General features: G+C 40.2%; 1 protein-coding gene across 5 annotated transcripts in view; it reads right to left on the reverse strand.

The window, feature by feature from the left end:
- Nucleotides 1-4880: 4880 nt before the first annotated feature.
- The window catches only part of AAMDC (adipogenesis associated Mth938 domain containing), a 34626-nt gene continuing 18372 nt past the window's right edge, over nucleotides 4881-21134 (reverse strand). For all 5 annotated transcript variants that reach the window (XM_010820833.4, XM_005226708.5, XM_059882967.1 and 2 more), the window contains 2 exons: nucleotides 6818-6913; nucleotides 4881-5055 (listed from right to left, as the gene is read on the reverse strand). In XM_010820833.4, the coding sequence (XP_010819135.1) occupies nucleotides 4915-5055; nucleotides 6818-6913 (237 nt within the window). In that variant the 3' untranslated portion in view covers nucleotides 4881-4914. The remainder of the gene's footprint in view (nucleotides 5056-6817; nucleotides 6914-21134) is intronic.

Here is a 21134-nt window from a genome sequence, read left to right on the forward strand (position 1 = left end):
GCCAGGCTGAGTCATACCATGGCCCTGACATAAGCACCTAATGATGATTACTGAGTTGACGCACAGATGAAAACATGAAGAACCGATGCTGCTAACTGAGCCTTCCAAGGGAAAAATATGCTGAATTCTTTTTAGATACAGTACACCTTTTATAAAAATCTTTCTCAGTTATTCCCCATTTTGTAGGTGGGAAAACTGAGAGTTTGAGGTCATGTCTTTCTTCTAAGGGGCAAGGGCAGAATTTGATCCTAGGTCTTAAGACCTGAGAGTACTTTCCCCATCAAAGGTGAAGATACACAAAGGGCCAAATTTTGCCTTAGTGTCAGGATGAGTTGTTTTTTTTTTTTTTTTTTTTTACAGGACAAGGCTTTATTATACATAATCTGTACTGAAGTCATAAGCATCATCTTCCTCTTCAGTCATTTTATCTAAGACAAAAGATGGTGCAGACTGCTTATCTGCTCGAGACTTCTCAGGCAGTGTCTCATAGGATGAGTTTTTGAAACTGTAAGAATTGAATGGGTTGTCTTAGAAGATCAGGAATTTTCCATGCTGAATGTGTTCGGTCTGAGGTTGAACAGGCTCCTGACAAGTGTGTTTTAAAGGAATTCAAGTTACCATATGAGGGGTTGATCTCAACCTTTTAAATTCTTCTTTCTCCGAATTCTCTGTGAATTATGAGAATCTTGATTTTTCTGACAAAGACCTGGAAAGGGGCATAAAGATGACTCTAATGTGGCACCCTCATTTATAAGTAACTGTGCAGCCAGAGAGACTGAGTTAGTAGAAGCAAGTCTGGAAATCAGGCCTCTCCAGGGGTCTCTTCTGCAATTTGAGCGACCAACTGTGTACCTGGTCAAAGCTGGAAACTGTCACACTGGACACTATCCTTAGACTTCATATAAAACTAGCCATCAAGTCCTTTAGATTCTGCTTCTTTAAATGTTTCAGTCCTCTTTACTCAATGTGTCTGTCTTGATGCAGTCTACATCATCACTCTAGAAGTGTGAGATTAGTTTCCTAATGAACTGCTTGTCTCAAATCTTTTCCCCTTCAGCCCATTCTTCACACAGGTGCCAGAGTAATCTTTCCAAAACCCAGATCTGATCACATTCATTCCCCTGCTTAAACCTCCTTAAGTGGGTCACTTCTTGGCTCCAGGATAAAGTCTAAACTGTCTTTGAAGACTCTTCATCCCCTGCTGTCCTCTCTAGCCTCATACTCCGAGTCCCCAACATTCTCTGTACTTCTTCCACTGTAGAGGATTATCTGTAGTTATTCCTAATTCTCACCATTATGTCTCTTGCCTCACACCTGAACCTTGGAACGTGCTCTTCAGATTGTCTCCTATGGTCCCTTTCTTTTCATTCTTCAGGAGTGAGCCTCATTCTGGAACCTGTCTGTGTCTCCTGTGGGCTTGATGCATTGCCTTTATGTTTCCACAGCCTTCTATACATTCCTCAACCATTTTATTTATGGCAGGTTCACAAATGCCAACCCTGAAGCAGGTGGGCAGGGGGGAAAGAAAAAGTAAGGGGCTTTGTAAAGCTAATAAATGCATCCTCTTTTTCAAAGTTATGAAAAAGAATAATCCTCATACAATTTTAAAAAAGAAGTGGTTCAGTGGCCGTAGGAAAATGATAGAGACCTAAGAATCAGCAGATTCTCTGTCCGAAGAAGGCTGTTCAGCTCCACTCAGCTGTTCAGCTGTTCATAGGTATGGACCTGATCATATTTTCTAATTCTTCCAGAAAAGCCAGTAACCTGCATTTTCATGTTAAAAAAACATATATATCCATGTTAAAAATTTTGGTAATTCAAGTAAATGTTCAAATTACTCTGAGACCAGCAAAACCTGTCTCCAGGTCGATTTGTGACAGTTTGCAACTTCTGCATCATCACTCTGTTTATATGTCTGTTTCTCCCAACTAGTCTGTGAATAGCTGGGCAGTAAGACTGTCTGTGTTGTATCCCCAGCGTAGCGCCTGGCACACACCAAGCAAGGAAAGAATGAATGAGTCCATGAGTCCAGAGCAGGGTTGACAGTACTGTGACATGCCTGCAAAAGCCAGCTGAGAGTCAGGCTTCTGAAAGGACTGTAAATTTGTCTTTGACATAATTGACCTCACCAAACAGAACTGAGGAGCAGGTACACACCGAGCACCTGACAAGACTTCTTGTCTTAGGAGCTGCTCAAGCTAGAAGGAATTGAGTGTGGGCAGAGTGAGGGCTGTGCACGCAACTTACAAATTGAACCAAAGGGTGTGTGGGACTCAGTATCGTGTCATGGAAAAAGAGCTTCTCTCCCAGTTCTTGGAATTTCCAGCATTGACCATGCAGAAGAGATTCAGAAGTAGGGGCTATTACAGCCTTGATACAAAGTTTAATAACTTCATTGCCAGGTACTTCTGTCTCTTAAGAAGTTTGTACTAAGTTATGTTTAATGTAGAGACAACTCACTTAGGAACACCTAATTACACCCACACCTAATTCAACACCCACTGGAACTGTCTTATCTTACATTTAACAACAACAACAAAAATTCTTTTATCTCATCACCCAGAAAAATAGTCTGAATTTTTATCAGACATCCCTGCTTGTTATATGAATCTGGCTTTCCGAGCTGAGGGAACTGAGGTCTAGAAAGACCCCGTCATCTGACAAACGGTTGGTTGTGGAAAGGGCACTGAGCTTGACCTTCTCAGGCCTCTCAGCTGGGGGTTAGGTCTGTGAGAATCTATCTCCTGCGGGTCTCCTAAGGTGGCAGAAAGAGATCACGACATAGTGTTGGGTTCTAATCCTGCCTTTGCCACTTTCTTGCTGGGTAAACTTGGAAAGATCACTTTCCATGGCAGTCATCTCAGCTTAGGTTTTCTTGCCGAGCCACGTCTTAAGTTGACTGGCTGTCCTTAGGTCAGATGCCCAGTGTGGCCAGTCAGGTGACAGGATCATGTGGAGAAAAAGTCCACTTTCCGGGCCGTGGCTTCAACAAGGGTGGGGGTGGAGCAATTTTATTCAGTTATGGCCATGATCGATAGCATACCTAGTTAATGTCTGTTGAAAAGTTCCCAAATATTTGGTGAGTAAATGAACCACTTGTTCTTTAAGACCTGTGTTACATCCTTAGTGATGTCTCTCCTAATCTTCCTCCTATTCTGGTAGGATAAGTTAGTCCCCCTTTGTGCTACCACTGGATGTTATAACTGCTATAATGTTAACACACTATCATTATTGTCTTGTTGATTTCTCTCTCAGGTAACTCCTGAGGGCAGGAACTATAACTTACTCATTCCTGTACCCCTAGGATCCAGCAATAATTGATCATAAGAATATTAAAGACTTTCAAAAAAAAAAAAAAGACTTTCAGTAAATGAGTATGAAAGAGAATTACTGAATAAATGAGTGAGCAAAAAAGTAGATAATTCCTTTGGGCACCAACATCCTATGAATCTATGAAATAATAAGCTGCTATATTAAGAACCATAAGATGAAACCAGTTAGCTTTACACAGCAGCCCCCTTAAGAGAAAGATAATGACAGTGGTTTCAGTTTATTGAGTCCTTAGTACATGCCAGGCAGAGTGCTAAGACTTTCTTTGAATTACCCCACTTAACACCTGTGATAACTTCAGGTACTAATATTATCCCTATCTGACATGAGAACAGTGAAACTCTGAGAAATTAAATAAATGCCCAACCAATGAATGGCACTGGAAGCCACAGGTCAAAGTCAAGGCCAATGGACACCAAAGCCAATACTCGTTAACTTTTATTAACAGGGGGAAAATGAAAAATAAGGCAATGCTGATAACTGTTAATAATTCTATTAGTCTATCATAAGGTTTCAAAAGGAGAAGGTAATGGCACCCCACTCCAGTACTCTTGCCTGGAAAATCCCATGGACGGAGGAGCCTGGTAGGCTACAGTTCATGGGGTCGCTAAGAGTCGGACACGACTGAGCGACTTCACTTTCACTTTTCACTTTCATGCATTGGAGAAGGAAATGGCAACCCACTCCAGTGTTCTGGCCTGGAGAATCCCAGGGATGGGGGAGCCCGGTGGGCTGCTGTCAATGGGGTCACTAGGAGTCAGACAAGACTGAAGCGACTTAGCAGCAGCAAGGTTTCAAAAAGGTCACTTGGTATTTAATAGAACCATGGCTATCCATGCCAGTAGGGGCCATTAGAAGGCATGTAGTCCAGCTCTATCATTTTATAGTGAGGGAATCTGAGGCCGAGAGAACTGGCAAGACTCAGGTTTAGTTAGTGGAACAGCCTGTCTAGAACCTAAGTATCAAGGCATAGCTCCTTTTACTGTTACTGAAGTGTTGCTTCAGGGCTCTGCTCATGTTATTGCACAAAGAAATTTTCCCTTTCCACATATCTGAAGTAGCCCCTATCACTCTTTTCTTATCTTGCTTTATTTTTCTTAAAACATACTCTATTCACAATATGTATTTGCTCGCTTATTTATTTGGCACACTAGAAACTTGATGAGCACAAGACTTACTGCTGTCTTTGGAACCTGTAGCATTGTCTGGTATACAAAGTACTTAATAAAATTGGTTGATGACTAAACATTTCAAAGTATCAATTACAATATGATTTTAATGTACTGAAACTTTGGCTTTCAAACTTCAAATCAGAAGGCTTTCTTCATTTTTGGCTTTATTTTCATTTACTTCTGGTCTAACATTTACCACAGTATTAAACTTTGGTAAACATCTGTCTCCTCTATCCCCGCCTCCCCACCCCTTAGGACAGGAGCCTTGCCTGAGTCATCCGCGCATCGCAGAGCCTAGCCCAGGACCTGGTGCAGGCAGCTGTTCTAAAGTGCTAGGGAGGCTGGAGTGGAGAGTGGCGAGAGTGACAGTCGCAGGCATCATTGTTCAGTGATTTATTCTCTTAAGCCTCCATCAGCAGGTGGAATGGAAGACCCCTCCCACCCTGATGCCTTGGGTAGCCAAGGCATTATACTCTTTCACTGCCTGCTCTGTCTGGAGGACCCGCACATCAATGCCTTTTTTCTTGAGGTACTCTACGGTTGATGGGGGTACCTGGAAAGAAGGAAAAAGATGAGTAAATCAGGGTGAAAGGCCCCCAGGCTTTCCTTTCCTGCTATGAGGCAAATATATTCTACAGAATTGGACACTGACAACTGTCACTCCCCAATCACCCAGCATGTCACCAGTCCAAAATTTGGCAGTGAGCCCCAAGGAGTCAGAGAGTCTTCTAAGAGGTTGACAGAAATATCATAAAATATGTGCACACAGCTCAGGTGAGATGGAAACTGGAAAGAGCGTGGATTTTGGAGCCAGACAGTCTTGAATTTAAGTCCTTCCTAGCAGTATGACTGGGTAAGTGAATTAAATACTCTGAGCCTCTTTTGCCATGTGTGTAAATAGAGGTAATACCACCTAACTCACAGGGTTAGTATGAGAACAAATTCAGCTAAAGTATGTAAAATGTCTAGCATGTAAATGTTAAATGTTTGAGTCAATCCAACCGGAGTCTAACTTCTAACTTTGCCGTGCAATAACCAAGAGACCGTCTGAAAGCCTGTCAATTGCAATTTCCTCCTCTATAAAATGGGGATGATAATACTTAAAGCCACAAGGTTGGTGTGAGGATGAAGTCTTACGAATGTACATATACTGCAGCTCAAATGTGTTCTCAGGCCTTTCTTGATCACCTCATTTAGAACAGCCCTCAGAAGTCACCATTTTCTTCACAGCATTTATTATGATCTGAAATTGTCTACATATTTATTATTCACGAGGGCCATGAACCTTTTTTACCTTGTTGTCCCCAGTACCTTGAACAGTGTCTGACCCATAGAAGGTGCTGAATAAATATTTGTAAATGAATTTATATAAAAGATTTTCAATAGTGGCAGCTATTATTGGATATTTTCTCAACTCTGACTTGTCCTGAATATTATTTTTAAATAAATTTTAATTCAACTCTGTTAGAAGGAACTCTCAGCGAAATGTTTTTAAAATGTCCTATATTACTTTTTCATATATTTGAACAGTTTTATATTAACAGTAGCCTTATGGATAGGAGTCATTTTAATGGAGGGGAAAAAAACTAGATTAAACTAAAAAATATAAAGGCACCTTCATCAGTAAGGAACTGGATTTTAGGACATGTTTATAAGGGACAGAATGAAGTAGATCTCTATAAACTTACGTGAAAGGCTGTCCATAATGCAATAACAAATGAATAAAAAGTTGCAGGACAATATGTATAGTGTGATCCTGTTTATGTAAAAGCATGGATGTCAGTATGCATAAGTGAGTATATATTACTAGACGTGTAGAAAGAGAATTGGAGCAGTTACATATACATCACATGTGACTGGGAAGGGGGAGTCTTTCACCTTTTTAATACTACGTTTCTGTGTTGACTTTTTCACAACAAGCATGTATTATTTCTATAAGTACAATAAAAACAAACTTTTTTTTTCTGAAAAGGGAAAAAAAACTTGAATGTGACCAAGAAAAGAAAAATTTTAAGTACTGTAAAAATGGAAGATACCATAAAACTCTGAAGAGCCAAATATTGATAGCTATAGAACTTAAGATATTTCCAAGATTGAGGAATTTCTGGAATATGGTTGAAACAACACCAGCCTTGGTTACGTAGAGACTGGAGAGACCAACCCTGATGGGGAAGAGTAGGCTCAGCCACTACTTCATCCTAGGCCATCCACTGGCTCAGCAGAATGGGGGTGCGTGATACATGGACGTATCTCTATGGTAAAGACCCGAGAGATTACTGAAAGTCCTCAGGAATGCTGTGCTCACCAATACCAACCTTTAAGGCCTCACTCATCCCTCGGCCAATCACAAGGATCTGCACACCCTTCTCCACAACTTCCTCCACATCTGCAGGCTGCACACCAGGAGAATGCTGGACATGGAAAGAGAATGTTCATCAGCTGCCAGCTTTTCAAATCTTTCTTTGCAGTCAGCATTCTTGTGAATTTTATTCATTCACTGAAGAAATGTTTACTGAGGTTTACTCTATGCACAGTGTCACTTGGGCCCTGGGAATAACAGGGTATTGTGAGAACATAGAGAAAGGGCACCTAATTCAGACTTGAGAGAGTCAGGCCAGGGGGTCAGGGGAGACACCCCAGAGGAGGTGACATTTAAGTTGAGATGGGCTTTCCTGATAGCTCAGTTGGCAAAGAATACACCTGCAATGCAGGAGACCCTGGTTCAATTCCTGGCTCGGGAAGATCTGCTGGGGAAGGGATAGACTACCCACTCCAGTATTCTTGGGCTTCTCTTGGGACTCAGCTGGTAAAGAATCCACCTGCAATGCAGGAGACCCCTGGGTTGGGAAAATCCCCTGGACAAGGGAAAGGCTACCCACTCCAGTATTCTGGCCTGGAAAACTGCATGGACTGTATAGTACACGGGGTGGCAAAGAGTCAGACATGACTGAGCAACTTTCACTTAATGGATAAACAGGAATTAGCCAGGTTAAAGGAAATCGGGAACAAGGCATACCAAACACAGGGAACAACATGAACTTAAAGGCTCAGGGGAAAGAGCAACCTAGTGAACTACAAGTAGTTCCTTATGACTGGAGTGTAAGTGACAGGTGAGTGGAAAGAGAGGAAGTGGGAGAAAAAAGCATGTGCACACACCATGCCAAAAGTTGGAAAGCTCCATTCTGTTTCCTTGTGCTGAGCTGGTTTCCTACTTAAATCCAGGAAAACTTTGACTGATGCTCTAAAACCTACCCCTTACCTGTCGTTCTGTAGAGTCTTCCCAGATTCTCCCAGAGGTATTTAAGGTAAGGTTTTTAATGAAGATTAACATTAGAGGATGGTGGCTTCTGAACTGCTTCCAAGTCAGCCAGGGGGATACAGGAGTTAGTTTGGTAAATACCAGCCCAGTACTGGGGAGTGAATACATATGAGTGGAAAACTGTCATGAAAGACTTGCTGTTCTAACTGCATCTTGAAGTATGAGTTGGAATATGCCTTGATGCAGTGGCTGTGGAACGGGTACATTCTAATCATAAGTTAGAGGTGGTTTAGAAAAGAGCTGCTAAAACACCAAGAGGACAAAAAACTTGCCAAAGACAGAAGAGTTTTTCATTCTAGAAAGCTTTAGAGGTGATAGGATTGAAATTTATAAAGGTATAAGAACAAATAAGTATTTTTTTTATTGTATTGGTTTGGCCATATATCAACATGAATCCGCCACAGGTATACACGTGTTCCCCATCCTGAACTCTCCTCCCTCCCCGTACCGTCCCTTTGGGTCGTCCCAGTGCACCAGCCCCAAGTTTCCAGTATCGTGCATCAAACCTGGACTGGCGACTCGTTTCATATATGATATTATACATGTTTCAATGCCATTCTCCCAAATCATCCCACCCTTTCCCTCTCCCACAGAGTCAAAAAGACTGTTCTATATATCAGTGTCTCTTTTGCTGTCTCATATACAGGGTTATTGTTACCATCTTTCTAAATTCCATATATAGGCGTTAGTATACTGTACTGGTATTTTTCTTTCAGGCTTACTTCACTCTGTATAATAGGCTCCAGTTTCATCTACCTCACTAGAACTGATTCAAATGTATTCTTTTTAATGGCTGAGTAATACTCCATTGTGTATATGTACCACAGCTTTCTTATCCATTCATCTGCTGATGGACATCTAGGTTGCTTCCATGTCCTCGCTATTATAAACAGTGCTGCGATGAACATTGGGGTACATGTGTCTCTTTCAATTCTGGTTTCCTTAGTGTGTATGCCCAGCAGTGGGATTGCTGGGTCATAAGGCAGTTCTCAGTACTCTTGCCTGGAAAATCCCATGGATGGAGGAGCCTGGTGGGCTGCAGTCCATGGGGTTGAGAAGAGTCGGACACGACTGAGCGACTTCACTTTCACTTTTCACTTTCATGCATTGGAGAAGGAAATGGCAACCCACTCCAGTGTTCTTGCCTGGAGAATCCCAGGGACGGGGGAGCCTGGTGGGCTGCCATCTACGGGGTTGCACAGAGTCAGACACAACTGAAGCAACTTAGCAGCAGCAGCAAGGCAGTTCTATTTCCAGTTTTTTAAGGAATCTCCACACTGTTCTCCATAGTGGCTGTACTAGTTTGCATTCTCACCAGTGTAAGAGGGTTCCCTTTTCTCCACATCCTCCCCAGCATTTATTGCTTGTAGACTTTTGGATCGCAGCAATTCTGACTGGCATGAAATGGTACCTCATAGTGGTTTTGATTTGCATTTCTCTGATAATGAGTGATGTTGAGCATCTTTTCATGTGTTTGTTAGCCATCTGTATGTCTACTTTGGAGAAATGTCTATTTAGTTCTTTGGCCCATTTTTTGATTGGGTCATTTATTTTTCTGGAATTGAGCTGTATGAGTTGCTTGTATATTTTTGAGATTAGTTGTTTGTCAGTTAAATAAGTATTTTTTAAATTAAATCTTGAAATAATATCTTACATGTGTATAGTTGCAGTTTTCATAAAACACCTATAGAAATTATTCTATGTGCTCTGCATAATAGCACAAAAACATCTATTCTCCTTGTTTTATAGATAAACTAAAGATCACAAAATATATACAAGATGACACAAATCACTTAAGTACTAGAATTGGGACTTGAACAGAAACAAGTTAACCTTCCAGTTTAAGGCACTGTATTAGAATACTATAAACTAAGGAGCAACTTTGTTGAAACTTGAAAGAACTAATCCTAATGACCACATGTTGTGGGGGAAGGATCAGTAGGATGAAATGAGAGATTGGGACTGACATATATACACTACTATGTATAAATCAGATAACTAATGAGAACCTACTGTGTAGCACAAGGAACTCTACTCAGCGCTCTGTGGTGACCTAATGGGGAAGGAAATCTAAAAAAGAGTGGATTTGTATTTATGTGTGACTGATTCACTTTGCTGTACAGTAAGAAACTTAACATTGTAAAGCAGCTATGTTTTTGTTGTTTAGTCACCAAGTTGTGTCTGACTGTTTGCAATCCCATGGACTGTAACCTACCAGACTCCTCTAAGGACTTTCCCAGGCAAGATACTGGAGTGGGTTACCATTTCCTTTTCCAGGGGTTCTTCCCAACCCAGGGACTGAACCCATGTCTCTTGCATTGGCAGGTTGATTCTTTACCACTGAGCCACCAGGGAAGCCCAAAGCAACTATACTCCCACAATAATTAATTTAAAAAGGAAGATGTGGTACACGTATATACAATGGAATATTATCCATAAAATGAAATAATGTCATGTATGACAATATGGATGGACCTAGATGGTATCTTAAGTGAAATAAGTCAGAGACCAATACTATATTATTTTACTTATATGTGTAATCTAAAAAACATCAACAAACAAAACAGAAATAGAGGATAAACACAGAGTTGCCCGAGGGGAGGCTGTGGGGGAGATGAGTGAAACAGGTGAGGGGTTACGAGGCACAACCTTACAGGGACTACCCTCGTGGTCCAGTGGCTAAGACTCTGCACTCCCAACACGGGGCCTGGGTTCCATCCGTGGTCAGGGAACTAGATCCCATGTGCCACAACTAAGACCTGGCAGTCAAATGAATAAAATAGTTCTTTAAAAATAACCAGAAGGGAACTGGCCTTCGGTAAAGGACATTTAAGAAAAACCTACAGCCAAACATTAAGTATAATGTTGAAATATTAAACATTTTCCCTAAAAGAGTGGACAGAAGAATTTACTTCCTTATTATCTCATTTTTTTAGTTTTCTTTTTGGCAATACTGCACAGCCTGTAGGATCTTAATTCCCTGAGCAGGGACTGAACCCGTGCCCTCGGCAATTGGAAGGTGGATTCTTAGCCAGTGGACCAGGAAAGTCCCCTTATTATCTCCTGGACCTGTCCATTCCTCTCCATCTCTACTGCCACTACCCTGGTCTAAGCTGCCATTACTTCTTATTTAGCCTATTGCAGTAACTTTCTAACTGGTGTCCATAAAACCACTTTGGCCCTTTCCAATTATCCATTCTTCAAATTTCCCTTAGAGGAATTGTAGGGCAAACTGTAGCTAGAGGAATCTTTGCAAAATACAAAACCGTTCAAATGTCTCCTCTGCTCAATAGCATTCAGTGTCTTCTCCTTGCTCTTAGAATTGCCAAACTCCTTAACATGGTCCATCTGTAAGTTCTCAGCTCTCTCACCAGTCTGACTGCATCTGACTTTCTTCATGTTCTAGCAGGAAAACAGTCTGGCATCTTCTTAAATATGTGCTTACATGATTCAGCAATCATATACCTGGGTATTTATCCTAGAGAAATGACAGCTAACATTTACACAAAAACTTGTACATGAACTTTCACAGCAGCTTTTTATGGGTGGGGGGCATTGTTAACTCCTAATTAGAAGCAAGATATCCTACTCTAGATTTTTTCTAGTTTTATTGAGATATAGCTGATAAATATTACTGTATAAGTCAAGGTGTACAGCATATGATTTGACTTACATAATGACATAATTACCATAATAAGTTTAGTTAACATCCATCATCTCATATAGAGACAAAAAAAGAAAATATAATTTTTTCTTCTGTGATGAGAATTCTTAGAATTTAGTCTTAACTTTCACATATATGGTACTGTTAACTACAGTCATCTATAGAAGCTTTATTCGTAGTAGTCCCAAACTGGAAACAACCCAAATGTTCACGAACAGACTGTGTTATAATCCAAGAATGGAATACTACTGAATGATAGAAAAGGAACAAAGGATCCAGACCTATAGGCGTCCCTGGTGGCTCAGCTGGTAAAGAATCTGCCTGCAATGCAGGAGACCTGGGTTCGATCCCTGGGTTGGGAAGATCCCCTGGAGGGCATGGCAACCCACTCCAGTATTCTTGTCTGGAGAATCCCCATAGACAGAGGAGCCTGTTGGGCTATAGTCCATGGAGCCGCAAAGAGTCAGACATGACTGAGCGACACAGCACCCAAAATATACTATGCTGAGTGAGAAATGCAAGTCCCGAAAGACTATATACTGTATGATTCTATTAGTATGACAAATGTAACACGTGTATGAGGTAAACTGGCAAAATATTAATAAGGCCTATATATTAGATAATAGTACTGTATCAATGTTAATTTCCTGATTTTCATCACTGTGTTGTGAGAAAGTCCTTGTTTTTCTTAGATGTCCTTTACCTAAGGACAGTTCCCTTCTAATTTAGTTAAATACCTGTGTGTATTTACTCCTAAACAGAATATCTACAACAGTTCAGAAAAAAGTGTCTACTGGAGAAGAATGATAAAATATGATAAACTCTTGGAGAAGGAAATGGCAACCCACTCCAGTATTCTTGCCTGAGAAATCCTATGGACAGAGGAGCCTGGCCGGCTACAGTCCATGGGGTTCCAAGAGCTGGACACACTTAGCGATTCAACCACCACCATCATCTGATTCCATAACTGGATATCAGATTAAAAATAAAGGTTTATATCTATAAAAAATACGATAAACCTTTAACATTTGGATCTGGGTAAAATGATAATTTTTTTTTTTTTTTTCTGTCCGTACCATGTGGAACTTCCCTGACTGGGGGACCTGGGATTGAACTTGTTCCCCCTGGAGTGGAAGCATGGAATCTTAAGCATTGGACCACTGGAAGAGTCCAAGAATTCTTTCTAATATTCCTGTAACTTTCTGTAAGTCAGAAATTATTTCCAAATAGGTTTTGTTGTTGTTTTTCAATATAGGTAGGTTATAGATGAGCAGGAAAAGAACATATATAGGCACACAGACGTTCTCACTGCTTCCCGATTTATTTAGCCAAGGAAACTACGTTTAGCAGAAGCCGGGTGGCTACACAAAGCAGGAGCAGATGCAGCACATCTTTGCCGGCACTCTCTGTGTCTCTTGAGTCCCTGTGGGGTGAGCAACTACTGCTGACATGCTTCACTCAGCCAGTGCGTGTTCCAGAGCAGATAACATAGCCAGGCTCTCACACTAATACCTTTTTATATTTTGACTGACTTCATCAACATCTTCCTAAGGAATTAACATTAAGACCTAAGGCAGTATCAGTGTTGTAAATTAGAACAGCTGCATGTCAAAGAGTGATCCAAACTGATGAGCAGCAAGGCTACTTCCTCACAGCGGGCGAAGATGCAGAGCTAGTGCCCAGGGGACTCTGAGCAGTGTCTCTGCCTCCAGCTTTCCCTGTTCTCCACAAAGATCAGAATAGACCAGGGATTAGAGTCTTTATTTCTGAAGTAATTTAGGTTTATATATTTTTAAAAGGCAAAACAAAAATGGGGATTTTTTTCACTTGATTACAATAAAAGTGAAAGTTAGCCGCACAGTTGTGTCCGACTCTTTGCAATCCCATGGACAGTAGCCTGCCAGGCTTCTCTGTCCATGGAATTTTCCAGGCAAGAGTACTGGAGCAGGTTGCCATTTCCTTCAGGGGATCTTCCCGACCCAGGGATCGAACCTGGTCTCCTGCATTGCAGGCAGATTCTTTACCAACTGAGCTACTGAGCAAGCCCGTGATACTTGTAAAATAATTGTAAAACAATTGGATTAGATGCTCTTTCTAGTTCCACAGCTCTGTGATCAATCCTAGAACCACCCCAAGCTGAACAGTTACAATACAAAGAACTTAAAATGTTTGTTCTGGGACAATGACCAAGGTAAATATTTAACAATTATAATTCAGAGTTGGAGAGCTTCACTTGCAAGTAGATGAATTTCTCTGAAATACTGAATGATTCCTTCATTTAACAAAGAACAGCCTCTACTCTGAGGAGCACCGTGATTCCTAGGCTGTCAGAGCTGACCGTGCTAGTATAATGAAACAAGCCCACTGCTCAGTGAAGTGAAAGGTCATAAAAGAGTGCAAAACCGAATCTGAATCATCCTCTGGAGATTCAGAGACTAGGGACAGCAGGAGCCCATCAGGGTTGCAGGATCAGTGGAACCCAATTTGGCTGCTGTGTGCTTTACTGCAGGCTCAGGGTGAAACGTACAGGGTGACGTGAAAGATAACTGCAGCAACCTGTGGCTCCAGGCCTTGGCGTGTGATTACTCACAGCCTTGTGCAGAGGCCTGTGAGGGCAGCGTCAGCCTGTCACTGAGCCATCCTCTCTCTGCCACCGGCTCCCCCTCTGCTTCTTCCAGTCTCCTTGGGCAAACCACTAAGGCTCTCCTCCTTCAGTGAGTGTCTGACTTTGTTCCTCTTCTTTAGGAGGCTTTCCATAACATGATGTTATGGAAATTTTAATTGTTTTCTCTTGGAGGAAAGCTATTAGTATCTTTTCATGTGTCTGTTGGGCTCTCTGTGGCTCAGCTGGTAAAGAATTCACCTGCGATGTGGGAGACCTGGATTCAATGCCCCTCCCTGCCCCACCACCCCGGTTTTATTCCTGGGTCGGGAAGATCTGCTGGAGAAGGGATAGGCTACCCATTCAGGTATGCTTGGGCTTTCCTTGTGGCTCAGCTGGTAAAGAATCCACTTGCAATGTGGGAGACCTGGGTTCAATCTCTGGGTTGGGGAGATCCCTGTAGAAGGGAAAGGCTACCCACTCCAGTATTCTGGCCTAGAGAATTCCAAGTGCAATTATCATTTCAGATCTGTCAGAATGGCTCTTATCAAAAAGACAACAAATAACAAGTGTTGGCAAGGATGTGGAGAAAAGAGAACCCTGTACACTGCTGGGAATGTAAATTGGTACAGTCACTATGGAAAACAATATGGAGGTTCCTCAGAATATTAAAAATAGAAGTACTATACGATCCAGCAGTTCCACTTCTGTGTATTTTTGCAAAGAAAATGAAAACACTAGAAGAATGAAATCTTAACCATTTGTGACAACATGGATGTACCTAGAGGGTATTAAGCTAAGTGACATAAGTCAGAGAAAAACAAAGACTAAATGATTTCATTTATATGTGCAATCTAAAAAAACAAATGAGCAAGCAAAAAAACAAAACAGTAATTAGACACAAAATAAACATGTAGTTGCCAGAGGGGAGGTGGTAGGGGAGATGAGTGAAACAGGTGAGTTACAAAATAAATGAATCATGGGGATAAAATGTGCAGCATGGGGAATATAATCAATAATATAAAAACTGTAAGGTGACAGTAACCAGACTTATTGTGGTGATCATTTTTTAATGTATAGAAATATGAAATCATTATGTTGGGTACTTGGCACTTGCATAGTATTATAGGTCAGTTATACTTCAATCAATAAATCTGTGTACTGATAGACTAAAGAAGAAGTGAAGTCACTCAGTCGTGTCCGACTCTTTGCGACCCCATGGACTGTAGCCTACCAGGCTCCTCTGTCCATGGGATTTTCCAGGCAAGAGTACTGGAGTGGGTTGCCATTTCCTTCTCCAGAGGATCTTCCCAACCCAGGGATCGAACCTGAGTCTCCCGCATTGTAGGCAGACGCTTTACCATCTGAGCCACCAGGGAAGTCAGGGAAGACTAAAGAAAGATGACAACAAAATGCAGTACATGAGCCCTCATTGGATCTTGGGTTTGAAACGAAAGCCAGTTATAAAAGATATTTGATTGGAACAGTTGTTATAGCTTGATTATAGAGTTGATATTATTTTATATTCTATAAATGTTGAGTTTCTTGAGTGTAACATTATGTAAGGCAGAATGCCTTTGTTTTATTAGATATAAGCCAAAGCATTTAGAGTTATGTATCATGATGTCAGTACTTAGTTCCAAATGATTTAGCAAATATAGTTATTCAGAAAGAAAGATACTGAGAGACAAAACAAACAAATGTGCCAGAATATTAAAAACTGGTAAATCTAAGCTGATGGTATACAAGTGTTTATTATTTTCTTCGAATTGTTATATAGGTTCAAAATATTTCAAAATAGAAAAAGGGGAAGGAGACATTCAATATAGACTTTCCATGTCACCCAGGTTTAGAAGGCGAATGGAAGCACAAGCAAAACAAACACAAAAGCAGAACGGGTTAGGGACAGCTCAGCCCAACTGTATTTCCTTAGGTAGCCATGTCCTGAGCATAAGAACCTTTAGTCTGGTCAAATGGACAAGACTTTGAGAATTATGTTACACTTTATACCTATTGCCATATTATATATTAAAAGAAAACCACAAAATCAGCAATGGTTATAACAAGGACATTTTGTGGGAAATAAAAATATACTGTATACTAGTATATCAAGGATATCCTTAGTTGTAAGAATGATATTGTGGCTATACAGGAGAAAGTTTATGTTTTTAGGAAAGAAATGCTAAAATATCTGCCATTTACACTCAAGTGATTGGGGGAAAATGTGTGTGTTTGTGTATCTGATGAGAGAGAAAAAACAAATATGGCAAAGTATTAACAACTTGAGGATTTTGTGAAAGGTATTTATCATAAGTCATACAACTATTCTGTAGGTTTCATATTATTCAAAATTAAAAGGTGCAGTAAAAATCAACTATATTTCAATTTTAAAAAATCAGAAAAATAGCTTAAAGTTTCCACATTTCCGGTGGTTCTCTTCTGGTGCCTGCTAATTGGGTTTGGCTTTACTTATTTATTTTTGGCTGTGCTGGGTCTTTATTGTTGTACTCGTGGCTATCCTGAGGTGACGTGAGCGGGGGCTACTCTCTAGTTGCTGCAGTGCTTGGGCTTCTTGACTGCGGAGGCGTCTCTTGTTGCAGAGCATGGGCTCTCGGGTGCGCTGGCTCAGGAGTAGTGGCAAGGGGCTTAGTTGCCCCGAGGCATGTGGGATCTTCCCAGGCCAGGGATCAAATCTATGTTCCCCGTATAGGCAGGCAAATTCTTAACCATTAGACCACCAGGGAAGTCCTGCTTTTCTTTTAAATTTTTATATCTTCCTCCTTGACCCTTTTCAGCCTAACATAAATGAAAGATATATGTATGTTTCCACATAGAAAACTCTTCTCCAATAAGACAGTTATTGCTTTAGGATAGAAATGAGTGAGGACAGTATGTAATAGGAGAAAAGTATAGGCTTTATAAAGACTCAGGGTTCAAATCTTGGTTCCAAAAATTACTAGTGGTGTGACCCTGGAAGAGCTATATTTGACCAGGCTCTGCATTAAATAACAGCAGTTATTTAATGATTGGTAGAGATTTTGGAGTAGGTAGTAGTAATTATTATTTCAAGGACACTGGTTGAAGACAACAATTTTTTATATATTTCCATTCTGCAATTACTATATAATCTGCTCCTACCCTCTTTAAACTGATGAAAAAAAGGAATCACAACATTAACCTACCTCAGAGGGAATGTCACAAAGTGTAAAAAAGATTTTTAACAACATTTATTATGAAAAATTCAATGCAGCCAGTGTTTACTGAGCCCCTCCTTTGCAGGCGCTGTGCTAAGTGCATAGCTCGTGCCCTTGGGGAGCTCACCACGTAATGAGGCAGACAGGCAAATGTCCACTCAGTACCATACAGTTGAACTGCACTAAGTGCTAAAACAGAGGCACAAAATACACTGAAATACTGAGAATGGGCTAAGCAGCTCATTTTTACAAGGATTAACAGGAAGTGCTTCAGAGAGGAGATAAAACAAAAGCTAGGAATTGAAGGATATATAAGATTTCAACAGGTACAGAGGGGAGTAGTTAATTTCAAGTAGAGGAAATGGTTTTAGGAAAAGTACAGAAATGAAAGATCATGGTAGGTTTGTAAGGGAATGGGTATTGGGTATGGAATAGGTAGGCCTTCACATGTGTTTTATGAAATAGAGGGGATGAAATTGAAAAAAAAAATTGGAACTGTATTATTATTACTTTTTTAATGGCCCTAAACCACATCCTGAGGAGTTTTTACTTAGTTTTGAGGTTTAGGGAAAGCCTTGGAAGTTTTCTAAGCAGAGCAGTGACATGACTAGTTCATGTTTTAGAAATGGTAATAGAAGACAAACCTCAAAAACATAGAATAAGAGGCAGGAGAACCAGGTAGGAGATTGATTCCACAGCCCAGGTGAGAGCACTGGGCACTAGGAAGGAACAGATTTGAAAGACTTTGCCAAGGCTGAGTCAACAAATGGACTCCGTTGGATGTGGTGGAGGACATCCAAGCTGGAGACATAAAAATTGTATGTGATACTTCTCTTCTAGATGACTGTGTAGACAGTAATTCCATTAATGGAATTATGGAAAAACACACAAGAAAGTTCCTAGATTTTTTCGGGGGGAGGGGGGTGCAGTAGGGAAAAGGAAATGAAATCAGCTTTGGATATGTTTGGCTTAAGTTACCTGAGGAACAACTCATATGCAGATGTATAACATGTGACTAAACATTCTGATAGTTTGGATGACCGTTCAGCAAATATTCATTCCTCTTGCCTTCTTATATATCCATATGTGTGTGTGTATATATATATATATATATATACTTATATATACTTCTATGCTCTACTGACATGGAAATTTATATTGGTGAACCTGAGGCAAGCAAAATCTTGAAATATACTTGCTCAGTGGCAATTATGTTTGTGAGCTTCAGATAGCCCCATGAAGAAAGATCAGGTCCTGGCTATCTCCCTGGTCCAAGGTAGATGGAGCATTCAGCCAACGTGCCAACTGTAGCTTGGGGTAGAGCTGCTCCAGCTTGGTCCATAGGCATGATAATAAATACTTACTATTGTTCATCACTAAGTTCATTAAAAAGAACAGCTGAACAAAGGAATTCCCTGGTGGTCCAAAGGTTAGGATTCTGTGCTTTTGGTGCTGTGGGCCCAGGTTCAATCCTGCTCGGGGACCTAAAATCCTATAAACCGTGTGGTGCAGCCAAAAAAAAAAAAGAAGAGCTCAGCACGACTACCATATATTTAGAGCACAAAAATAACTAGAGATAGTACTTCCATCAGTTCATGGTATAAACAATTTAAGTCGTCCAAAGTAATAAGAAATCCTCTAAACACTCTCAGGCTCTTAATCCCTCAAGGATTCCGTATTAAGCAGCATCTGATGTACAAATCAGAGTGTTTCTGAGACTTTTAGAAGTACTTTGATCATTTCTGTAGTTCTATTGGGAGAAACTAATAGTGTAGAGCACTGTTATGTGCCAAGCACATAATTTTCTGGTAACTAAGGAAGAAAAGAAAATTTTAAAAATTACAAAAAATCAAGTGTCTCCTATGTGACAGGTACTGTGGCAGATGTTTTACAAAGATGAACATATTTAGTATTCAAAGCAACCAAGTGAAATACATTTTTTTCCAGGTCCCATCCTCAAGACATTCTGATTTAGCAGTTGGGAGGAGTGAGGGCGATCAGGACATGCCTTTTAAACAAACCTCTAGATGATTCTGATGTAAGAGATCCATGAATTACACTGAGAAATACTGAGTGGGAGAAAGAATGAATTTGCATGATGGCAACTGGTGTCATTTTTAAAATTTATTCTTCCCAACCCATGTATTACTCTTTCATCAACCCATAACAAATAGACATTATTATTCTCCATTTTGAAATGGTTAAACTGAGACACAGTCAGGCTATATAACTTGGTTAAGATATCTAGCTAAAATGTGACAGTGCCTGGACCTATAAATCTAAATATTGGCTAGAAATCTCTATCTAGAGCCCTAATGTAAGTTCAAACTCAACATATTCCAAAAGAATTACTCCTTTTATCTACCCAGCCTCTGTCTCAAACACAAACATACTTGTTTCTCCTCTTGATATACCCAGTCTCAATAAATGGTACAACCATGTACCCATTTATCCATGCCAGACTTCTCCTTTGCCCGCTAAATCTAATAAACTGTCTTATCCTGCAAATTTCACCTTTTAAAATTTTTATTGAAGTATAGTTGAATTACAGTGTTGTTTTAATTACTGCTGTACAGCAATGTGATTCAGTTATACATATGTATATACATACTTTTTCATATTCTTTTCCATTATGGGTTATCACGGAATACTGAATATAATTCCCTGTTCTATACAGTAGGACCTTGTTATTTATCCATTCTATATATACCAATTTGCATCTGCTAATTCCAAACTCCCAATCTGACTCTCTCACCTTAATAGTTTTCAAATTTGCTGTTTCATATCCACCCACACTACTACTAACTTAACAATAACAGCATCATTTATTGAATGCCTGTACCGTACCTATGGAGAAGGAAGTGGCAACCCACTCCAGTATTCTTGCCTGGAGAATCCCATGGATGGAGGAGCCTGGAGGGCTACAGTCCACAGGGTCGCAAAGAGTTGGACATGACTGAGCGACTTCACTTCACTTTTATACCGTATCTAGCACAGTACATTAATTCTTAGATCAGCTCTATGAAGTAGGTAATATTACTATCTCCATTTTATAGATGTGAACTCCGAGGTGTAATAGCTTTGATTAGATGTCCTTTTGCTCCTATGCAGATGAGTTCTAGTTAACACCTCAGCTTTTCCTCTCATCTTCCCTAGTTCTTCTCTCTTTAACTAGTTCTAGAACACCTCCTCTTATGTATTCAGCTGACAGGTGAAACTTAACAAGATGAAAACTAAACTTAGAGCAAACTTTCCCCATTTTCCTATTATCAACAATGGTACTGTTACAGTTTTATAGTCTTTAACGTTAAAGTTATGATATAAGAATCATGATGGAGTAAAAGAAAGTTAGAATCTGACCTGAATTTACCATTTGATTTCACATTTTTCTAGCTGTGTACCTCTGCGCTTACTAAGCTTCCTTAAATGCAGAATGAGGTTAAAAGTAATATTAACTCATGTAGTCTTATATGGGAAAAATACAGTATATGGTGTTAAATCCATTTTTGAAGGAAAAAAATCTCTCCAATGTGGCACACTTATAAGTTGGTACTCCAATATATCTTAAATGCATAGTCTGGAAAATCGTTGTCAGTCACATGAATTTCCTGCTTCAGTATCTGAAGTGGCTATGCCTTGTCTACTAAATAAATGTAAACTGAGGTCTGCGACACCGTCAACCATACCACTGTCTACTCTTACACCCCTCTAGCTTTACTCTATGAAACAATTCAGTGGAGTCATTTGGTTCACAAGCATCATAGCTTCTTATTCCTCAGCCTTCTCTTATTCTGTCCCTTCTATATCTCAAAGCCTTCCCATTCCTTTTACCAGTCCAGTATATTCCTAAGAT

Source organism: Bos taurus, chromosome 29 (genome assembly GCF_002263795.3).
Source record: "Bos taurus isolate L1 Dominette 01449 registration number 42190680 breed Hereford chromosome 29, ARS-UCD2.0, whole genome shotgun sequence".
NCBI classification, from domain to species: domain Eukaryota; kingdom Metazoa; phylum Chordata; class Mammalia; order Artiodactyla; family Bovidae; genus Bos; species Bos taurus.